General features: G+C 39.9%; 1 protein-coding gene across 1 annotated transcript; it reads right to left on the reverse strand.

Moving 5' to 3' along the window:
- Positions 1 to 61: 61 nt before the first annotated feature.
- vwa11 (von Willebrand factor A domain containing 11) lies at positions 62 to 22,730 on the reverse strand. Its single transcript, XM_028601819.1, has 18 exons — positions 22,710 to 22,730; positions 14,411 to 14,600; positions 12,959 to 13,095; positions 12,700 to 12,844; positions 12,456 to 12,549; positions 11,461 to 11,589; positions 10,244 to 10,430; positions 9,925 to 10,094; positions 7,953 to 8,065; positions 7,725 to 7,841; positions 7,046 to 7,216; positions 6,791 to 6,923; positions 6,507 to 6,659; positions 3,873 to 3,965; positions 2,481 to 2,752; positions 2,217 to 2,350; positions 1,010 to 1,169; positions 62 to 834 (listed from the first exon to the last, which is right to left on the reverse strand). Exons 2-18 carry the CDS (start codon positions 14,591 to 14,593, stop codon positions 454 to 456), a joined length of 2,772 nt encoding a protein of 923 aa, XP_028457620.1. The 5' UTR covers positions 14,594 to 14,600; positions 22,710 to 22,730; the 3' UTR covers positions 62 to 453.
- Between the last annotated feature and the right edge of the window lie 4,019 nt (positions 22,731 to 26,749).

Here is a 26,749-nt window from a genome sequence, read left to right on the forward strand (position 1 = left end):
CTAAATGATGCCAACTGGCTATAATAATGATTTTTTGCCATTACAAAAAGAGCCTTTTGGGAACAAATGAAATGTTTATTACATACAAGTTTAAAATGTGTCCTTAGAAGAGAATTTACTTGACATGCTTATTTGTCCTGGTGAATGAGTTTAGGGATATTTTGCTTGCTTCATTCTCAGATTATCAGCACCAAACAAGATTTTTGTCAGCAAAACTGACACGTTAAAAACCATGCAATACAACTTTGTTTTTTTTTCATAATTACTAAATGTCAGATCTTCAGTATACATTCATCATCACTTGCCTAATCAGTGCTCACATTCTATTCAAGCAGGATATCGGAGCATTAGATGACCATCATCAGTAGAACGTTTATTTTAATCAATTTAGAGTGGTAAGCGGTTTATCCGATACCTGAGACATAAGATAGTGGGCAATCTAACCTAAGGCTTTTAAAATCTTGTTACAAAGGCAGATACCAGCAGACACAAGCACAGTGGAAGCGATAGAGTTAAAGCAGGAGATCCAGCAGACCTTACAATGGAATGATGGCACTTTCCCACATTTCCAACTTTATCTACAGCTACGAACTCAACTATCTGAGAGCAGCAGGAGGCTGTGTAGTTGGCCTGAATGATGGGATCACTCAGGGAGGTCGTTGTGAGGTTTCCACTGCCCTGGCGCAGGGAAATGCTCTCTATCCCCGTGCCGTTTCCGTCGCTAAGGGTGGCCGCAAACTCCCACTGGAAAGGTCCACACTGAGACACGTCTTGAGGGCATTCATCAGCCTGCACATTGACCACTTCACACAAAGGCTGAACAAAATCTGTAATCTGTACAGAGAACAAGAAAAGAAAGGTTGGTTATTGTAGTTATGAATCACAGCAAAGGGCAATCTAACTCTGTAGGATACTCGTATACCTTTTGAAAAAGTGCATGTGTCAAAGCCATTTTTGTGGCAATGTTCAAAAGCTTTTCAACTGTACTTTCCAGGATGTGTCAGGTTACCTTGGAAACAACAGAGAATCTCAAAACGACGTAATTGGAGTCAACGCCACTGGACGACTTGGCATCCAGAGTCAGAGTGACATCAGTGCCTGATGACGTGTCGGCAGGTGGTGTAATGGTAATAGTAGCGTTAGCATACTGTCCAGTTATCAGGGTGAGACTGTCAATAGAAGAGAGAAAAATACACTTTATGAATACAGGAACTGTTACTGTGAATAACTAACATTTGGTTTTGATTGAAATATGAAAAACACTAAAGCCCTACTTGCAGGGGACTAGAACTACCAGGGAACCTAATGTGATTTCGAAATTTCACCCCCGTGTCTGTGTTTTCGTGCGGCGCATTCACATGGGATAAGCAAAGTCTGTATTTTATTCGAATTGACTGACATTATCCCTCACATGTAATACCAAGGCTCTATCAAAACGTTCAATTGTTGGACACAGCACCCCCTAATCCGACTTCAGAAAGGTGTGGAGGGAGGGGGTTCCGGAGATATTTTTAATGTCCGAGAAGCAGTTCCGACAGAGTCTACTGGCACCTTAAGCCGGTCCTTGCACACTCAGTCTAACAAAAATGTTCCCGCACAGAAACCTTGCACACTGTGTCCGCTGCGTTTTAATTAATCTGTTGTGAAATTCTTCGCAAAAAAAATACAAAATCTGATGCTGCTCTCGCTCTGCCTCTCTCTCCTTCTCCCTCACTTCATCCCTCGCTTCTCTCCCCTCTGCCTGCGTCTTCTTGCGTTTGGCACCGCGGCTACCTGAAAGAGTTGCGCTGCCCTCACTCTCTGTCTCCATCACTACACTGTTGCTCTTCTTTTTCTGTTTGCGTTCTCATATTCCCGTATTCCGCTCATCATCATCCTACTGTACATTAGCCTACCATCTTGACTAGCAGGCTTTCTGAGTTATGAAATGATAGGTTGCACTCTGCAAGCGTCTTTTTGTGCTGCAAATTTTCGTGGCATAAACATGATTGACACAACGTGAGGTCGTTTTTATTTTTTAACGTCCGAAAATTTTGCACAAAAATTTCGGACTCACTGTGCAAGGACCTTAACCTTTACTCCAACTGGTGGGTGGGGTTCCACAAAGTTACCCTCCTCCTAGTTTTAACTTTGCGGCAGGTACTTTAGATTCAGGGACGTGTCAATATTGATACGGATATTTGACAAAAGAAATGTTTTTAGCTGCTTTCCCTCACCTGGATGGGTAGTTCATTGGAACGTTTCTGTCATTTCTGGCGCTGATGGAGTATTGACCACCAGAGCCCTGGGTCATGACACTGAAGGGGAGCTTGAAGGCTTTTCCTGGCTCCACACTGCTGTCTACCACGGCCTACAGGGAAATGAAGAAGAAGGGAACAAAACATGTGAAGAAGATTAATATTGTTTGTACACACTGCAGAAGTGTGACTTTAAATCAAACAGATCCTGCATGCATGTGAACACATGTTGAAGAGACGGACCTGGATATTCACTTTGGAGATGGACATCTGGGTGGTGGACTGCCTTTGAAATTCGCTGCTTGACTCCTTGTCAGTACCTTTCAGAGAGACCACAAACTCCCCCTCAGGGACTACATCAACAGTCGCCAGGATTTCTCCGTTGCCCATGTCAGTTGTTGTGCTATTTCTAACAGTCTCAGGACCAGACACAGTTACTAGGGCAACATTCCCTATGGTCATCGAGGACGGCCCTTTCCGACCCATTACTGAGAGCATCAGAGTGGCTGGCTGGCCTGGGTTTCCAGAAGAGAAAGTGAAGAAGTAAGGTAAGGACAAGAAGAAACAATATTTTTTTACGGCAAAAAAGTGATTGAATGATTCAACAGTAGGCTACATCCCGTTCTCACTCGTCAAATGCTGACGCTTGGTCAGTTGCTCTTAGGGTCGGATACCGATGCAAAAATCCCCGTTTAGCATCTGCATGGAACGCAGCGGGCATAGCAGCAGCTTGATTATGTAGTATTAAGAGCGACAACGGCAGCGAGAAGTTCGAAAGACCCAACATCTGCATAAGGAGGTTGGTTGGGGTGGTGGATGGGTCAAACAACACCGGACTTTGACCAGTGAGACCGGAGTTCATGTCCTGTTCTTGTCCCGCGTGTCACTGAAACGTACATTTTGGAACCCGGCCCACGATTTTTTCCTGAACATACGTCCCGACCCAGAGCATTACAAAATGTGACGCCATGAGTACCGACCAAGCACGTCTAAATATGACGCTAAAGGAGACTTTTCGCGTCAATAACAAATGCCCAAGGCACCTGACCAAGTGTCGCTTTTCGGTGCGATGGGAGTGAGAATGTGTTGTAGACTAACATGGAATAGTTTGGGAGGTGGGATGCCTGATTTCATTGATCAGGAGGTGCCATCAGTTGTAGGAAACAATCCTGATTACTTTGGACCCTGTCTTTAGTCTTTCAAGGATTTAAAGAGATTTGCGGTTTAGGCAGGAAGCTGGAAAAATGACTAAATTTGCTCATCAGCAGGACCACACAGAATCTGCGGAGGCAAAATTCCTCTAAATTTTCTGCGTATTGTAAACGGATGACATTTTTTTTTAAATAAAACATCTCCACCCAAAGCAGAAAAAAAGGCTGCTAAATTCAGCAGATTTTCATTCTATATTCGCATTGTGGCATCACACAATATCACAGACAATAATTTGGATGCTTGGTATTTTGGGTAGGAAACACTGTTAAAACATTGACACTATCCTACAGTTTCTATAGTCTTAATTACACATTCACATTTCTGATTGATTATGACACATAATTACTTTTTTCCGTTACAATGTACAGTTAATGAGGTACATCTAACTACTATTGTGAAACCCTTAAATTGCTTGCAGTGTACCTGCTTGTGGACGCCCACTGAGTACTGCATAACCTGGGTGAGGTCCGCCGAATCTTTCGACAAACTCATAGATGAAGGTAATAGTACTCTGGCCTGGAAACACAAGCACAGATACATGTTTTAAAACAGGATTAAGTCTGACAACAGCTGTGTAATAATTGTGTTAAATTAATTTGACAATAGAAGCAAAATGAATGTACATGGTTTACATGGACCAAGACGCAGTGGGAATAAATGTGAAGTAAAAATGCTACAGATTAAAAAACAGTTAACACAATAAAGGGCAGCGCAAATATGAGATTGGATTACTTTAAAGGAATAGTTTGACCTTTTGTGAAATACTTTTATTTGCTTTTTTGACAGAAGTTACATTTGAAAGGCAAAACCAGATTAGTTTAGCTTATGCCTGGCCCACACTGAAAGATTTTTCAAATCTTAACAGAAGTGAGTGTAAGTTGATTATATATCCAAAAGATGGCGGTCAAACACAATGGTTGTGGCATCACAAGGGTACGTGTGGTAGAGGGACACTAAGGGTGTTTCTCAATCTCAAGAATGCAAAGTACGGACTTGTGTTCTTGGGGAGAACGTTCTTGCTGGTTGTTCTTGGAAGAATGAACTCGCTAGTTCACAAGCACAGAAAACTCTGTTAACAGTTTGAGACGATTCGTTCTTCCTGTTATTGCTCAACACCCCCAGCACAGAGGCTACCTGCAGGGCTCCAAAATACCAGCTAGAAATAAAACCACAACAATATAACCACTCTGTATTAAAACAATAATAAAAAAAGAAGAAAAATAAAACTAATTGAGCTTTAATTTTATTGTTTAGCTCAAACACCCCTTACTTATTCAAAAGAGTGGAACGCGATCCCTACTATTATTAGTGTATAAGTTTAAGTCAGTTTAAATAAAAAAATAAATAGGCATATGCACTGGTGTGTCCTATGTGTTCCTATTAGTGTTATGTGGAATTATCATTTCTATATTATTGTAGTTCACTATATGCCCAGGGAGATGGAAATTAGCAATTCAATTTATAAAGGTTGGTGTCTCCCCTTTAGTCTACATAACATGTCATAGCATGTTACCACTTTATGTACAACTGTTCATTTATCATACAGACTGAAACTTCTCAACTTCTAATAAATCAGAAAACAAATACACCACAAATATGAACTAAATACAAAATATAATGTAGTCTCCCAAAAAGAAACGGGTATATCTCTCTCCCCCGCCTCTGCCTGCTTCGCTGTGTGTGTGTGTGTGTGTGTGTGTGTGTGTGTGTGTGTGTGTGTGTGTGTGTGTGTGTGCTTGTGGAGTTTAACTCCGAAAAGACAGTTAACCACTGGTTCCCGTTAATCTTATGATGGACATGTGTAGTGATATTTAAACAAACGAACCGCCAACGGCGAAATAAAAGCCTCTTATTTACGGGAGCGGTCTAAAAGACCTCCGGCTTACAGCGGGGTCTCCGAATCTGTTCATTTCTCGCCTAAAATGTTCTCAGAACTGAATTTAGTGATGAATAAGATGCGAAAATTGTTAAAATTGTGAAAACCTGACCATCATTGAATGCCAAAATGAATGTTGGGATACGGGTGCTGCAAAGTTCATACAAGTTACCAACCAATGCATCCTCGGTAAAATGGGCGTGTCAAGAACATTTCCGGGAATCTTAACTGTTCTTGGTGAAATGCGAACTTGTGTATTGGGACAGTACTTTGGCAACACATGATGACGTTTCACAGGGACACAAGAACACAAGTCAATAGAAGAACACAGATTGAGAAATGCCCTATGTTCCTCTACAGGAGTGGGTACTCCATAACAAGATGGCCGCCACCCGAACTACAGGTCCCAGAATGCACTGCACGGGGAGATGCAAATGCCTAGGTCCCTAGATTAAAGCAGGTGCTCATGCACTGAGGGAGAACAAAGGGTGCAGCAGAGGCAGAGAGCAGAAAAGAGTTTGTGGAGAGACCGGCATTATAAAAAAAAGTTTTCAGGACAGTGTGAAGGTATTTGGTTTGTTCCCAGTAAGTTTTTGAGTTGGATTTACTGTTTTGCGTTGGACTATTTTCTGGAAAAGACTGCTCTAAAATAAAAACCTCTGTTTGCTTGCAACCGTGTATTGGCTGTTCTCTGCCCTACATCCCGCCTACTGCAAATAACAACCTCTCATGATATCACACGGTACACAGGCCATACATTATTCATGAAATTTTACAGACTATAGGGTCGGCATTAAAAAAATTAAATAAAATAACAGCTGGAAATTTGAGCAAATCTGACCTGATTCAAGCCAGGAGGAATTTGGAGAAATTAAAGCCTGGCCCGAACCCGACAGCAAGCAGTAACTTCGTAAAGTTTCTGCTGGTCGCCTTACAACCTCAGGGTGACAACTGTTGGACAGGCTGGTTATTATCACCATTTCTAGTCTTTATGCTGCTTGTTGTAGCCTTATATTCACTGGATAGCTTTCACTCTCAACAAGAAAACAAATAAGCATTAGTCTCTCAATGTTGTACTATTTCTTTTATCTAGTAATAAAGTGTATACAGTAAGCCAGACGACACAATTTCAATAGCATTTCTGTACAGAAAGAGCATGTGTAATGAACAGAGTATCTGACCTGTGACTTTAAGTGTGTATGGTTGGTTGGAGTTGATGTTGATCTGCCAGGTTCCTGTCTGTATGTCAGCGTTAAAACGGATTCTCCTCAGGTTGCCCACTGTCTTTATGGTCCCCAGTTTACCGGTGGCTTCATTGCTGCTCTGGCTCACGCCTGAAATTTGTTATCATGCATTCAGTTGTCACAAATATGTATCACATAATAATAATGTAAATTGTTAAAATTGTCAGCAAGAAAAAGGACGTGTCTCTGGTGCAGACACTGCACTGGGAATGGTATGTTACCTGCAGGGTTGGTTAGTGTAAAGCCAATGGATGTTCCTGTGATGTAGATGGTGATATTCTTTAGAGATTCATCCAACATGAAGGGGAAGGTCTCCTGCTTCCCAGGGTTCCTTGCTCGTTGAAGAACTGTCACCTAAGGAAGAAGCGAGAACAAGAAGAGCATAATGATTTACCGCTTTATTTTGTCATACTGGTCCAACCCCTGAAGGAGTGCTACATGCCTCAGATAGTACAGAATGACTTGAACCGTTTTACCAGAGCTGAAGTGGAGGTGTCAAGGATGACATCTGTGGCCTCAGGCAACTGTGCCTTAGACACCGTGATGGCCTGGCCTCCAGAGGCCAACGCCAGCTCAGTGTAGTCTTCAAAGGAAGCGGCTCTGAGGGAACGCCGGCGCCTACCACTGCTCGTCATAAAGAATGACACCTGTGGAGATCATTTGATGTTGAGATTATAAACCAAGCCTTTCGAGATTTACTTAAGTTAAATTGATGCGTCTGAAATTCCATACTAGCATGCTATTTAGTAGGCTGAAACAGTATGTGAGATTTTTTAGTATGTCTGAAATCTTGGTATGAAACCAATAGTACATGGATTGCATACTATTTCCAGTGAAATATTACAGTATGCAAACACTGGACACTACGCCGGCATAAGTATCCCACAATGCAATGCAGAGTAATGACAACGTTTAAAACAGACAAACGAACAGCAACCATGGCAACTCTGTAACGTCCAAAACGCTTTACTGTACGTACATTTTTACATATACATATTTTTACATATGTCAGTTGCAACTACAAGCAAGGAGGCTTTCAGGAAGTGACACGTTGAAAATTACAGCTTAGTGTCTTAGTGTGCGTTGTATGCGATTTTGGATGCAATCTCAGGTTGAGTGAGCATAGGGAATCATAGGGTGTCAGTCAGTATTTACCGTCGACTTGGAGCTCCTGATGAGAGCAACAATAGTGTCCTTGAGGGCGATGTCTTTGGCTGTAGCATCAGTGAAAACATAGATGTAGGAGGAGGCAGGGGCATTGGTCAGAGCCAACTGGAGATATGAAACAATGGACATAGTTAATTATTTCTGAATCACCACAGTCTTCAAGGGGTCCATAAAATATTTAACCACCCTAGTTAGACATTGTCATAGTTTTGGTACCTGAAGTCCAGACAGGCACATCTCAGGGACATCACCACCTCCCGTGGCTGTAAGCTTAGCCACTTCTTCTTTCATCTTATTAGGGTCTGTTGTCCTGATTGGTGGTCCAAACTCTACATATAGAGAACAGAAAATGGGCTAAATGCCAATGCTAACCTGTGTTTAAAGTATTTTGGACTAAATGTCTTTCTATACTACATAACTATTGAGTCTATACCAGGGGTGGAGCAGGGAGTGACTTCTGGGGCTCCAGACCCAAATCTTTTCTGTGAATATATTTGTATCACATGAAACAAGACAATCTAAAGAATCCAGTGGTACCCTGTCATGCTAGCTTGATGGGAATAGGGCTTAATAATGCTCAAAAAGTAGGTCAAATTGTTTATTGGGATCCCTAAACAGTCTTGGAATTGCATAAATTGGTCTGACTGGAAAGCTGAGAATCTTCTGGATTTAATGAGTCCAATTGTATTCACATGTGATGATGTTAGTCCCCATAGTACCCTTTTCATTGTTGTTAGACCTTTTTTTCCAATGATGTACAGATTTTTAGGCATTCTATTATCAACTTGCATGAAAAATTGTGCATAAAGCTGCCATAAATGGGAAAGAAACCTCCACTAGGGAGCATGGCCCAGAGCTCCCCTAGGTATGGGCTGAGCCCCGATTGTTTACAAAATCTGTCTCCTTCCCTGGTCTATATACAGATTTACAGTATGCACCACAGTTTGCCAAATCTACTTTACATAAGAGCATACACTTTTACGTAACCTCATACGCCTCCTTTAGTCCAGTTAAATTGCACAAGAGTTTGTTTCCCTCCTTGGTGCGGTTCGTTTGGGCAGGTGTTAATCGCACACGAGTGTGCACCAAAAGCAGACCAAACAACTGTACCGAGATGTCCCATTCATGGGTTAGTCTCGGTACGCTTTCAGTCAAACTCTGAAGTGTTTCATTTGTGGTGAGAACGCGATCCGAGCTTGAACCGCACCAACTGTGTACTTCGCAAGTCTGAACTCATGTAGCCAGGTGTGCTTTGCAATCTGTGATGTGGCAGAACAGCAAACTGTAGCAGCTTGCAATGTTTGTCTCAGAAATAGACAACGGTCTAGCTTGCTGTCACTCCCATTTCCGTGGTCAAACCAGAGCACAGCAAAGTCTCGGTGACCAGAGCAGACGTAGTAAGGTCGCTTGCAAAACAATGTCTGATTATTGAAATGAAATGAGTTGGTTTTACCATGGAGATGGAAGAAATAAGCACAACACAGGACCTTCTTCCTGTATTTACTTTCTTGCTCCCGCCCAAGACACATCTGACCAATAAGCGGAGTGAACCTACTTGCGTGGTTTGTAATGACGAATTTTGGTACGTTTGGATTTTTCCAGGTGTGAAACTAAACTGAATCAAGGAGAAATTGCTCCAAATTTTCAAACTCATTAACCGTTCGGACCAGCACAAACAAACTATAGGTGTGAAAACTAGAGATGTTCCAATACCGATACCAGTATCGGTATCGGCTCCAATACTGCCTAAAACACGGGTATTGCTATTTGGAAGTACTGGAGTTTATGCACCGATCCGATACCACGTAATAAAGCCCTAAAGAAAATCTACATTAAAGTAGTTTATTTATGTTCTTTTTCCATTATAACTGACTGTCAAACTGGAGAATAAAAGAAAGTTCTACGGCATTCATTGTTTGTGTTTGTTCATGTTTCTGAGCCAGACAGACAACAAAGATAGAATTTATATCACATCCATACAGGGATAGTAGTATACAGCTGTTAAAACATAATAAAATATATGACACACTGGTATCGGATCGGTACTCAGTATCGGCCGATACGCAAGTTCAGTAATTGGAATCGGTATCGGGAAGCAAAAAAGTGGTATTGGGCCATCTCTAGTGAAAACACACTATCTCGACTCATGGATTCCTTAACATGATCAGTAAGATAGAAGAGTTCATACCAGGATCATTGAAAGGCACCAGAATGTACTCAGATGGCTCGTCCTGTGTTCCTTTTTTGCTGTCAATGATTTCGTTAACAATCGCCCTGGCTTCAGCAATGTCATCTGACATACTGCCAGTGGTGTCAATAACAAAGCACACGACAGATGAGCGAGCGATCCCCATCATTCTGTGAGAAAGAAAGAGAGAGTGAAGAATTAAAGGTCATTTAAACCCTGCATCCCTCTCAGTCCTGACAGTGACATTGTACTACTTTGCAAACTTTGCAATTGAAGATCAACTCAGGATTAAGATATTTTTTGTATCTAAATTTCATACCTCAAAAATTCGTTGTCCCCGGCAGTTAACCGGATGTCCTGCAGCAGCTGGAGGCTGGCCTCTGTGGCTACATTTACAGCAACATTGTGGAGGGCCACGTTGTCCGAGTGGCGCTCATCTTTGCTGATGCCTCCACGAGGAACTGTTGTGCTAGTCAGGTCAGTTGCACCGCCATGGCTGCATTTACCTGGCACAGGGCAGAGGGAAAAGGTTTACATTCTTTCCTAGGTAGTTCCTGTATTATCTGGCAAAATTGTTCATGTTTGTCTTGTACTCAAGTTAGAACTAATATGTTTTAAATAACTGCCATATGGCAGTCATCTGGATTTTAATTTTAAACTTCATTAAAACCCAATTAATACTGGGCATTTTGAATGTCAGAGTTAGAGAATGATGTGTGTTAGTTATTTTTGAAGCATAATATCTATTTTCTTGTTCTCTAGTTTAATTTCTTGCTGCGAGTTAGCCATCTTGCGGAGCCTCGCTGGCGGACAGCCGTCTCACAGAGCCCAGGCAGCCCATTTGCGGAGCTCCACAGGGGGGCAGCCTGCTTGCAAAGCTCCACGAGCTCACAATCTGCAACTATAGTTTCGGTGTCCTGTCTGAACCAGGCATCAGTCAGAGTCTGTTATGCACCAAAATTGGCGAATAACAGACATATCAGAACGGTAAGTGTTAGCATCTTTTTTGTTAGCTTGAGTCTCGCATTGCCAGACCTTCCTCCACACACAAAGAAAGCGGAAGGTGACATCCAGCGGCACCTGAATAATCTCGGAAATTAAATGTTGTCGATATAGTTAGCTTGTAATTGGCAGCGGCTGACAGTGTGAAGACTGTGTTTTCGCTCGGACTGTCTGCTATGCGCTGGGGGTTTAGGTTTAATTGCTAGCTTTTGCATATTTAACAGCAATTGGTTTACGTATTAGTAACGTACTTCATCAAGTTTGCCCAGAATACATGTGAATCTTAGATTGAAGGGAAGGGCACAGACATCCCCTTCAGGAGAGGAATGTGAAAACACATCTCTAGTGACAAACTATAACTATATAATGGTCTTGTGTGAATGTTTACATACAGTATTTTGACCAGCTGTGAAAGTTCATTTTATTGTTGAGGGTAATCAAACCACGATGCACAGACTCCATCCAATGGTAACAATATATGAATATGGTTCAGGCACCATGTTCAAATATTGTGCAAACTTGGAGAACTTATACCTTTGGGCTTTGCAGCAGAGAAGATTCCCATGTAGCCTGATGTGAGTTTCCTCTCCTGCAGGATGCTGGGGAGGATGGAATTGGTGCATGTTCCACTGGTACAGTCCTTACAGGTGGGAGTGTTGACATCTACACACGCACACAAGATGCACAATCAGTAAACATTAGGTTGACTTATGCTTTATGGTATATGTTAGAACAGTGATAGGATGCTATGTCGGAGTGATATAAACAAATATAAAATTATATAAATATAAAAATAATGTAGACCCAGTAGCCAATCAGGATCAAGTACTCTTGGTGCCCATGGCATAAAGCCAAAACCAAACTCTGTCACTCTCACTGCTATTTGGTCTATAGATATAATCCCAGATTGAGTTTTACCTACAATTATACAGGTAATTCAAGGAGTGCTAGAAGAAGTATTCTGATCCTTTACGTAAGTCAAAGTACTAATACCACAATGTAAAAAGACTGTTACAAGTAAACGTCCTGCATTGAAAATTTTACTTAAGTATGTAAGTATCATCAGGAAAATGTACTCAAAGTAGTCAATGCAAAAAAATCCTTACATTTTAGAAACTGGAAACGATTAATACAAACCCAAACACAAAAGTGTTTAATCGTCTAATCATCCAATCATCAGCTGTACTTGTAGGTATATATTGTTGGATAGTTTAATTTTTAATAAAACAGTATTTTAGTAACTGCATTTGTTTTGTGTGCAAATATCTTAATTTGTTAAATAACTAGCAACTGAAGCTGTCAAATGAATGTAGTGGAGTAAAAAGTAGAAAGTGGCATGAAAAGAAAAGACACAAGTAAAGTACCTCAAATATGTACAGAAATACAATACATAAGTAAATCTACTTAGTTATATACCATCACTCGAAAAAAAAAACATGTTACCCAGTTCACCCTCCTATGTGTTTGACACACACACACACACACACACACACACACACACACACACACACACACACACACACACACACCTGCCAGGTCTTCCAGAGGAAGGTCTGGGCGTATGAGGTTGATGTATGGCTCTTTGTATCCTAGCTCCACCCAGTTACTGTGGCTGTAGAAGTCCTGACAGTGAATAGAAAGACAATCATTAACACTTTTATACATGCATATAGACCGTGATTTATGACTTCTGTAGAAGCTTTCCCCCATCCAGTCTCCTTTCTTGCTCATTCTACCTCCTCTAACCTAGCTGTTTCTTTCCTCCCATCTCACCTGTAGTGTATGAAGGACTCTGCCCAGTGTTTCCCTAGCAGCCTGGAAGTTCTGCTTGCGAATGTTAGCCTTTATGGCCGCCATACCCTCAGTGATTAGGCCACGTCCCTCCAGAAAGGCCTCTGAGTTGAAGTGGTGTGGAGCACTGAAAGAATGTTTCACAAGTTATAACTAAGTGTAAGAGCAAAATCGTGTTTAAAGCTTGGCAACACACACTTTTTATTTCATGGATTTGTAGTAGTAGTTTTGTTTTTCGAACCTGTTAATGAAGTTGCGGTCTACCAGTCCGTTCTGGTTGTAGATCTCTTGGAGGGCAGAATGAAACTTGGCACCGGACACTAGTCCTGTTGCTGTGGGACCTAGACAGGCCTGGACCAGCTCTTCAGGAGACGAACCCTGTAGTCAGAGGTCAAAGGCATGATGTTTCAGTTCCAATACAATATGGAGCTCCAGAATGTTTGTCACAAAGTGTCTAAGGCTACATTTACACTTTGCTACGTTTTGGATTTTTTGCAGAGTTTTGAGCCAAAAGCAATCTCCGTGCACACAAGTGTTCTTAGGTCCAGTAGAAGAACTAATCTCTGTTTCAACTAACAGGCCCAAACCGCATATCTCATCATTATCGTATATTGGGCATGCATGTGCCGGGGTAAACAGGAGGCAGTATGTATTCTCATTGCTGGTGATTGCCATGGTAACATTAGTAGCTTAGTCTCAGAGAATGAGACGTCATGACCAAATCAGGCAAGGAAACATTGTCGTAAGTGTTGGTGTTGCCAAAGGTCTCCGTTTGCAGCCGTTGCGACTGCAACACAACCTCGGAGATTCCAAACCAAAACAGGGTCAGAAGTGTTCTTTCTCCGGTTTAGAGGCTCTGAAACTTCAGTGCAGTGTGAATTTGAGGTGTAAACGTAGCAAAAAGATATTCGTTTTTAAACCAAAACATCGCAATGTAAATGTAGCCTAAAACAAGACTACGGGCTCTAGGTCAAGGTGATTAAAGAAGATTTTTACCGATGATATCATCCACATGAGTTCCACAGAAATGTCAATACTGATGGTATGTTTATTGAGTGAACCATGAATGTCTGTACTAAATGTCATGGCAATCCATAGTTGTTGAAATATTTCAGACCAAAGTGATGGACCATAGCCTGGCATAGTCCGACTAATTTGCAAATGCTAGTTAGTCTGGAAACTCTCAGTTAATTTTTGGATTTCAAAGAGGCATTATCAACAGTGCAGACCTAAACTCTTCTAAAATTATAGCTAAACAGTACACTAAAATTTGTTGCTGAAAACATTTGAGGCAAGAAATATGCATTGCAGTAACAGAATTGTGATTCGTGTTTGTTCAGCACTGCGTAGTTTGAGTTTGATCGGAGTTTTGTGAGCCTGTTGCATTGTGCTGGACGGAGAATGCCAGTTACGTCCTGTAACTACGTTCTGTCCAGCCTGTCCTCACTCAGGAAATGACTAAATGGGTTGATTATGCAAGCAGCTCATAACAACCCGCAATTACGCTTCTAGTTAGGTGGCAACCTCCCGTGGCTTTTCAAACAAGGAAGTGAAGTGACGAAGTTTAAGAATTGAAACTGAATTTAAACGCACACATGTGCTGAAACAAGGGTGAAGGTGTGAGTATTTTTGGCCGTTTTGTTTGACTGTGTTTGCGCTGTCTTGCACAATCACAAGTCATCGTCCATCCTACCGTGGGTTTGAACTCATGATGAGCCGCCTCAGCCACCGCCTGACATGTCTCTGTCACTTTTTTCAATATAGCCGCTCCTGTAATGCTGACATGATTGGACACCCCACCCCCAATGGGGACAAAGGCCACTGTGGACCCTGATAGGACCAGAGACAGCAGGGCTATGCCCAGCCCTGAACTCATGATCAATCTACAGGAAGACAGAGAGAAAATGATTAGATATTAGTATCAGGTTGGTTAAATGATAAATGATGGAATACAACTGTGAATTCAACTGCTTGATGTTGACAGATGTTTCTGGAAGATATATTAGAAGACACATTAGAATCAGATAACGAAAAAAACAAAGAAATGACACAGCGAAAGGAAAATTCTCAGGAACAGAGTCTTATCATGTGAATTGGTAATGATTACCGGTAGCCATAATCCAAAATGAGAATTACGTAAAGGTAGAAAACCTGCACAAAACAAGATTTTTTTAGGAGCTTTGTCTGTGGAATCCCTTAAGATATAGTGTTGTTTTTCTAGAAAATTAGAATTTCTAATAGTAAAGTTATTCAATGTACTGAACTGAACTAGATATAAGGAGTTCATAAAGTAGTCAAAGACCATAAACTGACACATATTTTGTAAGAATGTGCCACTCCCCACCAAACGTATTATTTGCACTTTTTGGTTTGCCCTTTATTTGCTATTCACACAGATTTCTCAGTGATGATTTAAATAGTGAACTGAAAGCCATCTATACAAATAAAACAGTAGAATAAGGTGCTGAAACAAAATAAATTACCCAAAAAATATTTTAAATATTAATATATAACATGTTTACAAAAAAGTAAATGTGCAAATAGATTCAAGCAATTACTTGTAAGTTAATTTAAGCAAAAAATACAAGTTTGATTTTAATACAAATACAGATTCCTTTTCCCTACCAAAGAAATACACAATCTGATAAAACATAGCACCCATTATCAATTAAATTAACAAATTGCAACTTTTGAATACAAACATACCTTGAGGTTTCTCTGTTGTAATGACTCCAGTGACTTTTAAGGAAGTGTAGGGTGCAGCACCACCACCCTTCTTTATCTGACTGTGTGTGTGTGTGTGTGTGTGTGTGTGTGTGTGTGTGTGTGTGTGTGTGTGTGCGTGCGTGTGTGTGTGTGTGTTTGTGCACATGCATGCTATCTGCCTAGTCATAAAGACCCAGATATCATCATAAAACTAAAGAATATCGTCACACCTTGAGGACCAACTTTACTGCAACTGGGAAGTGACGCACACTAAAAACATGATTGATCATCTTCATACATACACATGTAGAGTGGAATAGCTTCGATCAAGGGTGTCAAACAGCCCTAGGGCCAGAAAGGGTCCAATCCGGCCCAGGAATTTAATATTCAGCACCACTATCAGACTCATTTCCTGTTCCATCCTGACCAGAATATAGTTGAAAACTGAAACGTATTGTTGAAATTGCACTTATTTTTAAGATATATTAGGTTGGTCATCATTTGTTTTGTAAATATATTTTTCATTTTGTACTTGCAACTCTAAAATAAAGGGACAAATATGTAGTTTTGGTTAATTATGAAAGGGTTTTACTGGCTGTTTTGGCCCATGAACTAAAATGAGTTTGCCACCCCTGACTTAGATGTTTTTTCTATTTGATTCCTCTCACCCTGACCTGTACCCAGGATATACAGGACTTATTCAAAGTTCGCCAGGGAGCTGTGATGGATTATAGTCTTAACTGTTCTGAGGTCAGAGATTCACATTTCTCAGAATCTGCTTGGCAGCATGGGTTGCCAAACTTGTTAAACTTACAACCACAGCAATAATCACTGAACTGCAAAATGTCTCTCAAAAACAAGGTGATGCACAAAATGAAGTTCTCAAAATGAAATATGAAATACATTTTGTCCACCACTTTACACTCATTCTTAGATTTCATTTGTTGAGACATCCAGCATGTACTCATCTATCACTTCCTGAAACATAATCCCACTAGCTCCACGAAGAAAACAATGAATGCTTTTATTGTGATGGTACAGTGATCTGTGGATGTCAACAGGTGTTCCAGGAAGGACTGTGAAGCTAGTTTGCAACTATTTGTATAGTAAAATAGTTTCCTTAAAAAACATGAACATTGGCAATCCAGAAATGAAAAAACAAAAAAGATAACATAAAATGATGGTTCTTATAAAAGGTAGTAAGATGACTCAAGTTACATGTATAAACAAAGTACTGACTGAAGAAGCATATAAGTACCCAAGCACTCTCAGTTCTCAGGTAAACCCTTTGCCTGTGAGTATCCTCTGAGACAGGCAGGGCAGGACGTGCTGTACGGCAGCAGCACCAAAGGTGGAGTTCCTTACAACATTTGATGACGCATAGTGCTCTGAGATAAAAATTCTCTGAATTGTACAGATATCAGGCAACCAGGTGAACCTCCTCTTAGATCTACAGGTCCAAAGTGTACAGAGGGTGGGGTGGGGTGGGGGGTGGGGGGGCAAACAGAAGACAAATGAGTGTGAGAAAAGAGCAAACAGATTACAAAAGTAGGAACAGGGAGAAGGAATGACAAACTAAGGGACTGTTCGTTACTTATTTCAGGGTCCACTGGAGGTGTTTTGGGATCTTTAGTCAAATTAGACCTGACCTACCTTCACTAGAAATACATTTTGGATGACCCTCCAAAATGATATAGAAAAAAAGGGATGACCCTCCCCAACAACTTATTTATGCCTTCTGTACTGGTTTGTGCTTGGCAAAGATGTACAGATGCCCACCTGTTTTTTATATCCATTACCTGACTTAACCTCTGCATTCTCATCTGACGCATCCCACTCCTCTGTTATGGTGTGGGGGCCATTTCAGTAGATTTACTCACTAATGTTGTTATGGAAACACAATAAGCATGGAAACTAAATGCACACTTCCTGCGTTACTGCCTTACTTCAAATACTAAGTTACTCCTCTAGTAAACTAGTAATCACATGAAATAAAACAATAAAACATTGAGACCAAGAAAGACCAACAAAGCACACTGGGTTATAAGAAATTCAACACTGGTTGCTATGGACTCGTCACTAGGCTTCCTCATTCATTGTATATTTTAGCATAGGTAAAGCTGCCGAAGTTGAACATTATTTCGTCTCAGACGAGCGTCAATTTGGGAGCTTGCATGCTACCACTCCATCCTTCTCAAATGCCTTGAAAAGGCTGTCGTTTGCATAATTTCATAAATAATCACCGGGACTGAGAGTCGGGTACGGCTGCAACCTGGAGACCTCCTGTCTCATGCCATCCCGGCTTGGTGCTGTCCGCGAGCTTCGACTTTTCAAAATAAAAGCTTGGGTCTGGTCCGCTATGTTTTCGTATGGTGTTTTGGATGTTTTTGAACTAACAGTACGGCAATCGTGCTAATGAATAAAATATTTTTTTCAGCAGATGTCTTAGTTACTAACACGATGGAGCTAGTGATGGGAAAAACCGACTCTTTTAAGCGAGTCGGTTCAACCGGACGGTCGTTGGTTGGCCTACCGAGTTAATAGATTTGGTCACCGGTTTGCGTGCCCTCGGCGACAGCGGAGCGACACATGAGAGAGAGAGAAAGAAAAAGAGACGAGCGAGACATAGCGATTGCTTTGTTGTTGCAGGAAACATTCAGCTGTTACACAAACTCCCGTGCAGTTCAGTGCTTGTGTTTTGTTTTTTACCTTCATAGTGTATTAAAACTTTCTTGTGGCAGCGATAAAGGCAGTGCTGTTTACTGTTTCCTGTACTGGACTCTCACACCGCCTCAAACCAGAGCTCAAAACACAACGACAAGTCTGATCGCCAGTTACATGTTTGGCCACCGCAGCAGCGTGACGTAGGGTTGCCTTTCTCCAAAAGTTGAGTCGGGCGGCGCAGGCGTTCTGAATGCAGCCAAGGCAGGAACATAGTATGGGCCCAAACAGTCACATTGAAAGGTGTTTTGAGTCATGTTCACCACCAGATGACGACAAAGGCGTTTTTTAACCCCTGAGCAAAACACAGTTTTGTCCACTTCTCTCTTTCCTCTGATAGATACTGTGAGCTGCCACATAAGTCATGTTTGAATGTTGTTGTTCAAGTTGAAAGTAGATTAAGACTGTTGTGTTAACTGCACGGAGGATGTCAGGCTGAAGATGCGTTAGTAGGCTACCTATATAGATTTTAGATAGACTTGTTTGTTGACGCAACGTGTATCATGGTGGAAGCTGCAGACCAGTATGTGAAATGTGTGGGAAACTAGTTCACACATGTCCAGCTTTGGCAGGATGATCTGTCATTTAAGATCACACGTTCAGGGGAGGGGTGTGGGTGTGTGTGTGTGTGTGTGTGTGTGTGTGTGTGTGTGTGTGTGTGTGTGCGTGTGTTTGTGTTTGACAGCAGCGATTTAGTGGGTGTCTCCATAAAAGGAGAGCTGTAGAAAGTGACAGAACTGGAGGGATGAGTGTCAGTGACAGTAAGACAAAGAGGAACAGGAATTTTTAGTAAAAGACTAACGTACGTTGCAGACCTACTTTTTTTCCCATGCTGCCCTAATACTCCCAGAGTAGGTATGTTTTTTTCCTACTATATTTCATTCATCTTATGTCTTTTAAACATGGGGACATTGTAGCCAAATTTCAATGCTCATTTACTTCCAAAAGGTGCTAGCAGGGTTAGTGATTTATTTCATAATACTGTACTGTTACACTTCAACAGCTCTATGTTTTTTAAATGTACAAAGAATGGAAGATACTGTCTCTTATCACCAGCTTTCACCGGTCAGTGGTGGAAGAAGTATTCTGATCCTTTACTTAAGTAAAAGTACTAATACCACCCTGTAAAAGTAGTCTTAAGTATTAAAAGTAAAACCCTCACAATTTAGAAACCGGAAACGATCCAAACTGTTTTGTCAATCAGCTTAGTGTTTAATCGGCTAATCATTTCAGCTGGACTTGTTGGCCGTTATATAGTTGGGTAGTTTAATTTATAATTAAACATTGTATATTATAAACTACAAATGTTTTGTGAAAAAAAATGTATATGTAATTAGTAACTAAAGCCTTCAGGTTAATGTAGTAGAGTAAAAAGTCATGTAGTCACCTAAAGAGTCACATAAAGTTCAAGTACAGTACTTGAGTAAATGTACTTAGTTACATTCTACTGAATTCAAGACATGTTACCTAACCCACAATATCATAGTTGTTTGATGCGTATATACAATCTGTGGCCAGTTTATTATCAGGTATATCTGCCTGAACATATATGCAATCTAATAAAAAAAAAGCCCTACAATAAAAAGTGATTTTGTGATTTTGTTGAAACTGATTAAAAGAGATTCAACTTCATGGTCATTGTAGAAGCTGTTTTATGGTGCAGTTACATTGTATTGCTTAATACTAATTTATGTCAATAGGGATAGAGTGAATATGAGCAAGGTGCGCCAGCTGATTGTCTGTATAAAATGCTTAGCGGTTACAGTGTCAACGTAGAAATGTGGAGCCAGTTACATCAATTTTAATATCAACTCAAACATGAAAGTGCACTGTACATTGACAGTTTGCCAGGAAGTTATAGTTTGCCAGGCACACTGAGCTATAATACACAACTCTTTATTCATGGAAATTTAATCACAAAATGAAAGCCTGAATACACCGAACAGAGCGTGTCAGTCTGCTTCAGGGTTCAACTGTTTGTTTCTATGCTGCTGAGTGGCTTATTTTGACTTGTCTTCCTCTGTACTGTGTGTTCAGCGTTTCTAAGAAGCATCTGCTTCTCTTAACCTGGTTATTTAAGTGCTCAATTTATCAATAATGGCAGCAGTCAGACAAAGATATAATCTAAAAATAATCTTTGAGCAAAAACACCCTCTGATATATCCAATGTACAGTTGAGGGGAATACAGTCACGTCAACATTATGTCATGGATACATTTACTCACATGTCTGCATTCCTGTGCAGACATGGTGCCGTGTTTACCTAATCAAGGCACCGGTATGAGGTGAGGTGACTAAGTATGTAACCATGGCTGGATGTAAGAATACAATGGCAACACTCAATTTGAATAGTTTTAATCAAAGTGTTTTTTAGGCCAATGACCCCTTAGCTAAAAGAGAGAAGAAGCAGGGACCTCACAAATGACATTGTATAGCATTTAATTGCATATTAAACTGGGCCGGGTTGATATTCATACATTATTTATGTTTTATTGTCTTACCTTTAGTAAGCCTATCATCAATAGTGTGTAAATGAAATGTTCTTTTTAGCAAAAAAGGCTTTGCTAATAATGTGTTAGATTCATGTTAATGTCCTGTATGTTTTCAGACATATTTTAATTTTTGAAAAAAAAAACTTATCAAACAATAATCAGGCGGCCCCACTGCAGTAATTCTGAGGACCCCCTGTTGAAGATCTCTGATCTAAAGTATTTAGTCATAACTAGATGTTCCGCATGTCAGCTATTTCTTGTGTGTAACTCCAAAGTATAGCCCGTAACCATTACTTAACTAAGCTGCTGAAATATAAACTGTTTGAATACTACTGTAGCACCTGAGAATATGTTCTGCATTGGAGAAATATTTGATATTTTACAACTGAGAAGAACACTGGGAGAGGGTAGTGAAAATCAAACTAAGTCAGGTATCTGACAGCTCAGGCAATATAGCATAATGAGCAGAACAGTGGGGCTCAGTTCAGTTGTTCACAGAATGTTTTACTCTTTAAATATCTTCCTTCTTGGTTTAGATGTTCAGTTTGAGCTGATTAAAGTATTATGTGCTTATTAGTTATCCATTGCACATTTTTCAGGGGATTTCCATAGGCTGGTTTGCTGGCAAAACAATGTTTTTTTGTGCAGTTGGGTTAGGCCAGATGACACATCCATATTATCTCTGCTGTTAGATCACATTAGCACAGCTATCAAGCTACTGTAAGCAGATAGGTACACTTGCATCTTTTATCAACCTAGTGTTAATTTTGTCACCTATTTAGTCTTAGTCTTGTGCCAAATGTCCTTGTTAGTTTTAGTCTAGTTTTAGTCATTCACATATTGTTTTTTGTTAGTCAAGTTTTAGTCAAAAGAAAACTCAATATATCTTAGTCAAGTTTTAGTCAAAACATTTTCGTCTTTTGTAAAATAACAAATTATTTCTGAGATTATTTCTGATAACCATTTCAGTCAAATAGTGTTTCACAAATCTCAAATATAATTACTTGACAAAATACACTTGTTGAATGATTTTTGTTGAATGCAACTTTGTTAAACGCATCTGTTTTTCTGATGTAAGAGACACATTCACAAACTTGTTCTGAAGAGTATTTTATTTTGAACCAACACAATTCAAAAGCTGGGGCCCAACAGACTCCGACTGACAAGTTACAAAGGTTTTTGAAACTGTTTTTGGTTGCCTTGTTTCTAATTTTTCTGTTCAGAGCAGAAATAAAATAAGTTGACTTAAATGATCACTTGCCGTTACACTTGCCTTGCAAGTATGCAAAAGCATCAGTGTCAGCACTGATAAGGGTAAGCTAACATTAGCCTTTGAGATTATGTGTTTTACATGTAAATCCTGTTTCATTGCTACACTATCTACACAAATTCTGACATGAGCTACTTAACTAGCAGCCTTTATAGCATGTCTACTTTTTGATACGATAGCCTTCTAACTAGGGGTGTGATGAGACGCTTACTCCACGAGACGAGACACATCACGAGATTGGGTTCACGAGAACGAGACGAGACTTTACATTTTTTTTTAAAGAAATCCTCAATGATGAAATATATGAATGGAAAATAGTTTTTTTATTCAACTGAAAAATCACAAAATGCAAAACAATTTAGGTGCCTTTTGAAATCAACTATTAATGATGAATGTTATTTAACTTTTTTTTTACTATTTTAATGAATCATATGCAGTAAAGGACATGCAAACACTGCAAAATGTTTTGTATAAAATCTACCAACTGGCTTCTGCCCTGTGAAATCTAACTCCTTTCCACAAATCGAACATAAAAAAATAAACAGTATAAATAAAATAAATGTATAAACAACAGAAAATGTTTAAATGCAAACAGTAAGTGTATCAATAACCAAAGTACTGCTCTCTCAAAACTACAAGTGCAAACAGAAACAATTTTTTTCTATAAGATAAACTACACAGAACAGCCTAAGATATGGTCATGTTATTTTTCAAGAATATAAGCATGTCGACTATTTCTGGCAGCAGTTGAGACCTTTGGGCAGTAACTATGTCTCCTGCAGTAGAAAAAAAAACACACTCACTTGGAACTGAGGTAGCAGGGATGGAAAGGTATGCTTTGGCAAGTGGAGACAGCAAAGGATATTTAGGAGTTGCCGAAATCCGACATTTTCCACCACAGAAAATGGCCTCATATCAGCTGCAATGAAAACGCCTATGTCCCTCGTTATTGCCGTGGCTCTTGCACTTACCGGTGGCAGAGATGCAAAGGCCTTTAGAGTTGTTTGGCCTTTTAATGTTTTCGTCGCGGGTGCTGTAGTTAGTAGAGAGCTGTGGTGGTGCTGTAAGTGTTTTTGCATAGTGCTCGTGTTAGCCGCGGTATACGGCATTTTTTTCTTACAATATTTACATATTGTGTTCGTCTTGTCTGTCACTCTTTCGCCGTTTATTATTTCCGCAGGAAAACCAAAATGTTTGCACACAAATGATTTAAAAGTGGCAGGGGGATCTTCAATAGTAATTTCACGCTCCATCACGCTGACATCACATCGCCTCACGAGACAACTTTTCACCTCGACGAGAAGTCTCGTCACGTTTTAATCTCGCGAGATCTCGTAAAACGAGATCTCGTCACACCCTTACTTCTAACAGATAATGTTAAACTAAAAGTGTTACATGCATAGCTAGATGCTAGGAGCTCAATCTAACATCTAACTTCAAACCACAGTTAGTTTTGCCATTCGTCTTTATCCCCTTCACAACTTGATAGCCAACTAGCAAGTCTGGTATAATGGCTATAAAATATTACCTGCATTATGTATGTGCCACAACACCATAGCTAACTGGTTGATTTACAGTGTAGATGCCTAAAATCAGCATTAGCTTATGAGACGTTCATTTAAGTTAACTTACCTGAATGTGTTAGCCTTTAAATGTGGTTTAATGTTGATGGTGTTTTTCCCCGATATTTTTGGTCCGCAGTGCTTCCCGAAAGTTATAATGACCCATTCTGACTTTTTGTCAATATCATTGTAAGTAAAATGCGAGCAAATATCGAGCCACAGGCTGGCAGCAACAGCATGAACTCATTCGGGATATTTTGAAGGCGTAACAGCTGAATATTCTATCTCATGATGAAAAAGATTATTGTAGACAAAAATGAAGAGAGATTTTATCTTAGTTTTTATTTTATGCAAAACATTTTAGTCTCATATTTTTCCTTCAACAATAATGCATGTTAATTTAGTCTTAGTCAGCGTTTTTGGACATTGGTGCAGTCTCGTCATCCTCTCGTCTGAGTCATGGAAAAAAAAGTTGTTGAACACATTTAGTCTCGTCTGACGAAATTAACACTATATCAACCAAACTATTTCTGTTGTGCAAAGTCTACACTGCCACGTTACACTCCCTAGCACGAGTAGCAGAGTACGAGAAACCAACAAAAAGTGACTGGTTTTCTGCTTCCTGTCAGTGGGTAAACTAAGATAAGCTAAGCATTATTTTGCTAAGTACTGAGTAGTTTCATTCTTTAGAGCTGTGTGTAGGGTTGGGCATCGTTTTGATTTTTACAATTCTGATTTCAATTCCGATTCTTCCTTTCGATTCCCGTTCTTATCGATTCTCAATTCCGATTTTTTGAGGGGTGGGGTTGCAACAGGCCACATGTTAATTTCACGGATAAGAGTATAAGAGGAAAATTGCATTTTTATTCAATAGTGATTTACAGTTTTACTGGGCTTTTTCATCATAAAATAAAGCCACACTTCACGCGCCGCTTACTGTGCTCCATGGCTGCAACACAACAAGCACCTGGAAGTTCGGTGGCCGCTACGGAAACCAAACTTTAAGTTAGTTAATAGCTGTGTTCGAAACTGTTCCCTGTCATGGAAATAGGGCAATATACAGCGTGTTCGCCATTTTGTATTGGTGCTCGAATTCTCCGCAGTTCATTTCATTCACTCTATAGTCCACTATAAAATAACCACTAATTTGAGTGTACATACGATGTACCCTACATTTTTACTCCCGTATCCCACAATGCAATGTGGTCGTGTTTTCCGTGAATAAGCAGAAGTAAACTGCAGAAACTGAAAAGAAAAAATGGAGCGGGCTTTTGTTTTTTAAACAGTGGAATTGTAACATGCAACATATATACAATATTGTACTGTTCCCCGGGCACTCCATTTGTTTCAGGGACATAGTAGAAGTATTTCTGTTTCAGTTTGTTTACATGATGCTGGGCGCGCCCGCCTCCATCACACAAATAACCGGCGCATCTACTGACGCAAAGATATCTTCAGTGAGTGTCCGAAATCTCGTTTGGTCGTTCCCTAAATAGGTCACCATTTAATAAACACTATATAGGGAATAGTGAGGGAGTGAATGGGGAACGGTTTCGAACACAGCTAGAGATGTGTTAAATTATGTGTTAAATTTGGAACCGATAATCAGATTCTAAACCTGATTTTTTTTTTTCATGAATCAATTGGAACCAATTGACCACCAACCATGCAGCTCGGGAAGTGCTAGCCAGTGCTGCAAGCGCCCGGCTTACATCCTTTCCTCAGTGACAAGCAGACTGATATCCATTAAAAGGAGACTGTCCTCCCCCCGAAAAATGCTCACAGAGGTTGTTTATTCAGACAGCCTATATTTTCAGTTCACAACGTTAACGGCGTGCTTTGCGTATTATTTCCACCACCACTAGTAGCGGTATTTAATGAAATGCTTTGGCGCAACGCTGGTCGTATTGGAGGGCAGGGAACAAACGAGCCACATGGTCATATGGTTCGGAGGACTTGTTGTTTAAAGGTGTGGAATTGAGGTTGAAAACCAACATCTCAGCAAATATCAGTCACTCATCAACTTATGTGTCCTGGTAGTTTCATTGCTTATCTCAATGAGAAAGATATTATAGATAAACAGCAAGCTGGTATCTCCTTGGGTTCTAATGCATTCCCAGACTGTATTGCTTAACTAAGGAGCTGTAGTTGCTCAAGAGCTGGTATGTGCTTAGACAGGTTTTGACATGTTGTCCGCATAAGGGACAAAGTAGAGTATTATGTTGCTCTTTTAGGTTTCAAAAGAATGTGGGATAGGAAAAAAAAACATTATTGTGTGTTTTTTTTATTTTGTATTGTGTGAGATTAGAGTGCACACCTAACTGATGGTATGTCAAGTAGATTTCCCTCTCAACTGCATGTGGGTGGTTGACGTGACATTTTGCCTTTTTGTGGTTCCGGGCGTCAAACGCAAATAAATATTTGGTGTGACAAAAAAAGGCTTTGTTTGTGATAAATAATACAAATCTCAATGGAACATATGGAAAATAGCATCAGTAACAGTCACAAGCATTTTCTTAGATTTAAAACAGGGTTATTCAGAAATAATCTAAAATATATTGACAGATTGAGGACAATCTTACTTTACACGACGATTGAGAAAAATAATACAAAATGTAATAAATTTGCAATTTGAGGAAATGCTGGATCTCAATATAGTTATGATAATGAGTTATGATAAAATGAGTTACTTAAGAAAAGTACACTCTAATTTCATTTTATATACAATAACTTCTATGTCACACCATATGACAATTTTAGACACTAATACAACAAATTGGTGAATACATTCAGAATTCTATACAAAATCTAAAAGACCACATATATTTTTGGAAAGCTAAGAGTTGGTACAACACAACTACATACTTTTGATGGACAATATTTTAAGTTTATTAAAAAAAAGTTTATATATGTCAACAATAGTATGTCATCATTCAACTTGAAAGGCGGTAGCGCAGGACGTACATATTCGACGATACATGAAATGTCCTGGCACTAGGTCTTTCTTGCTCTTGTTATTAAAAATCCAAAAATTGAACCCTATGAAACTGTACCAAATATTGAGCCACAACAGAGTACTTCTACTGCCAAAAATAAAACTCTTCAAGAAGATTTGTAACCTGTAATCATCATGTCAGTCATGATGTTGAGTTACTTCCTACAATTTTCAACGTAATTGCCTTTGATAAGGTTTTGTTTCCCCAGCAGCAATATAGAGTTCTAATTGATCAATTAGGAATAAACTTTAGTGCGTAACTTTTTGATATTAATGAACGTCCGTT

The sequence above is a fragment of the Perca flavescens genome, chromosome 2, assembly GCF_004354835.1.
Source record: "Perca flavescens isolate YP-PL-M2 chromosome 2, PFLA_1.0, whole genome shotgun sequence".
NCBI classification, from domain to species: domain Eukaryota; kingdom Metazoa; phylum Chordata; class Actinopteri; order Perciformes; family Percidae; genus Perca; species Perca flavescens.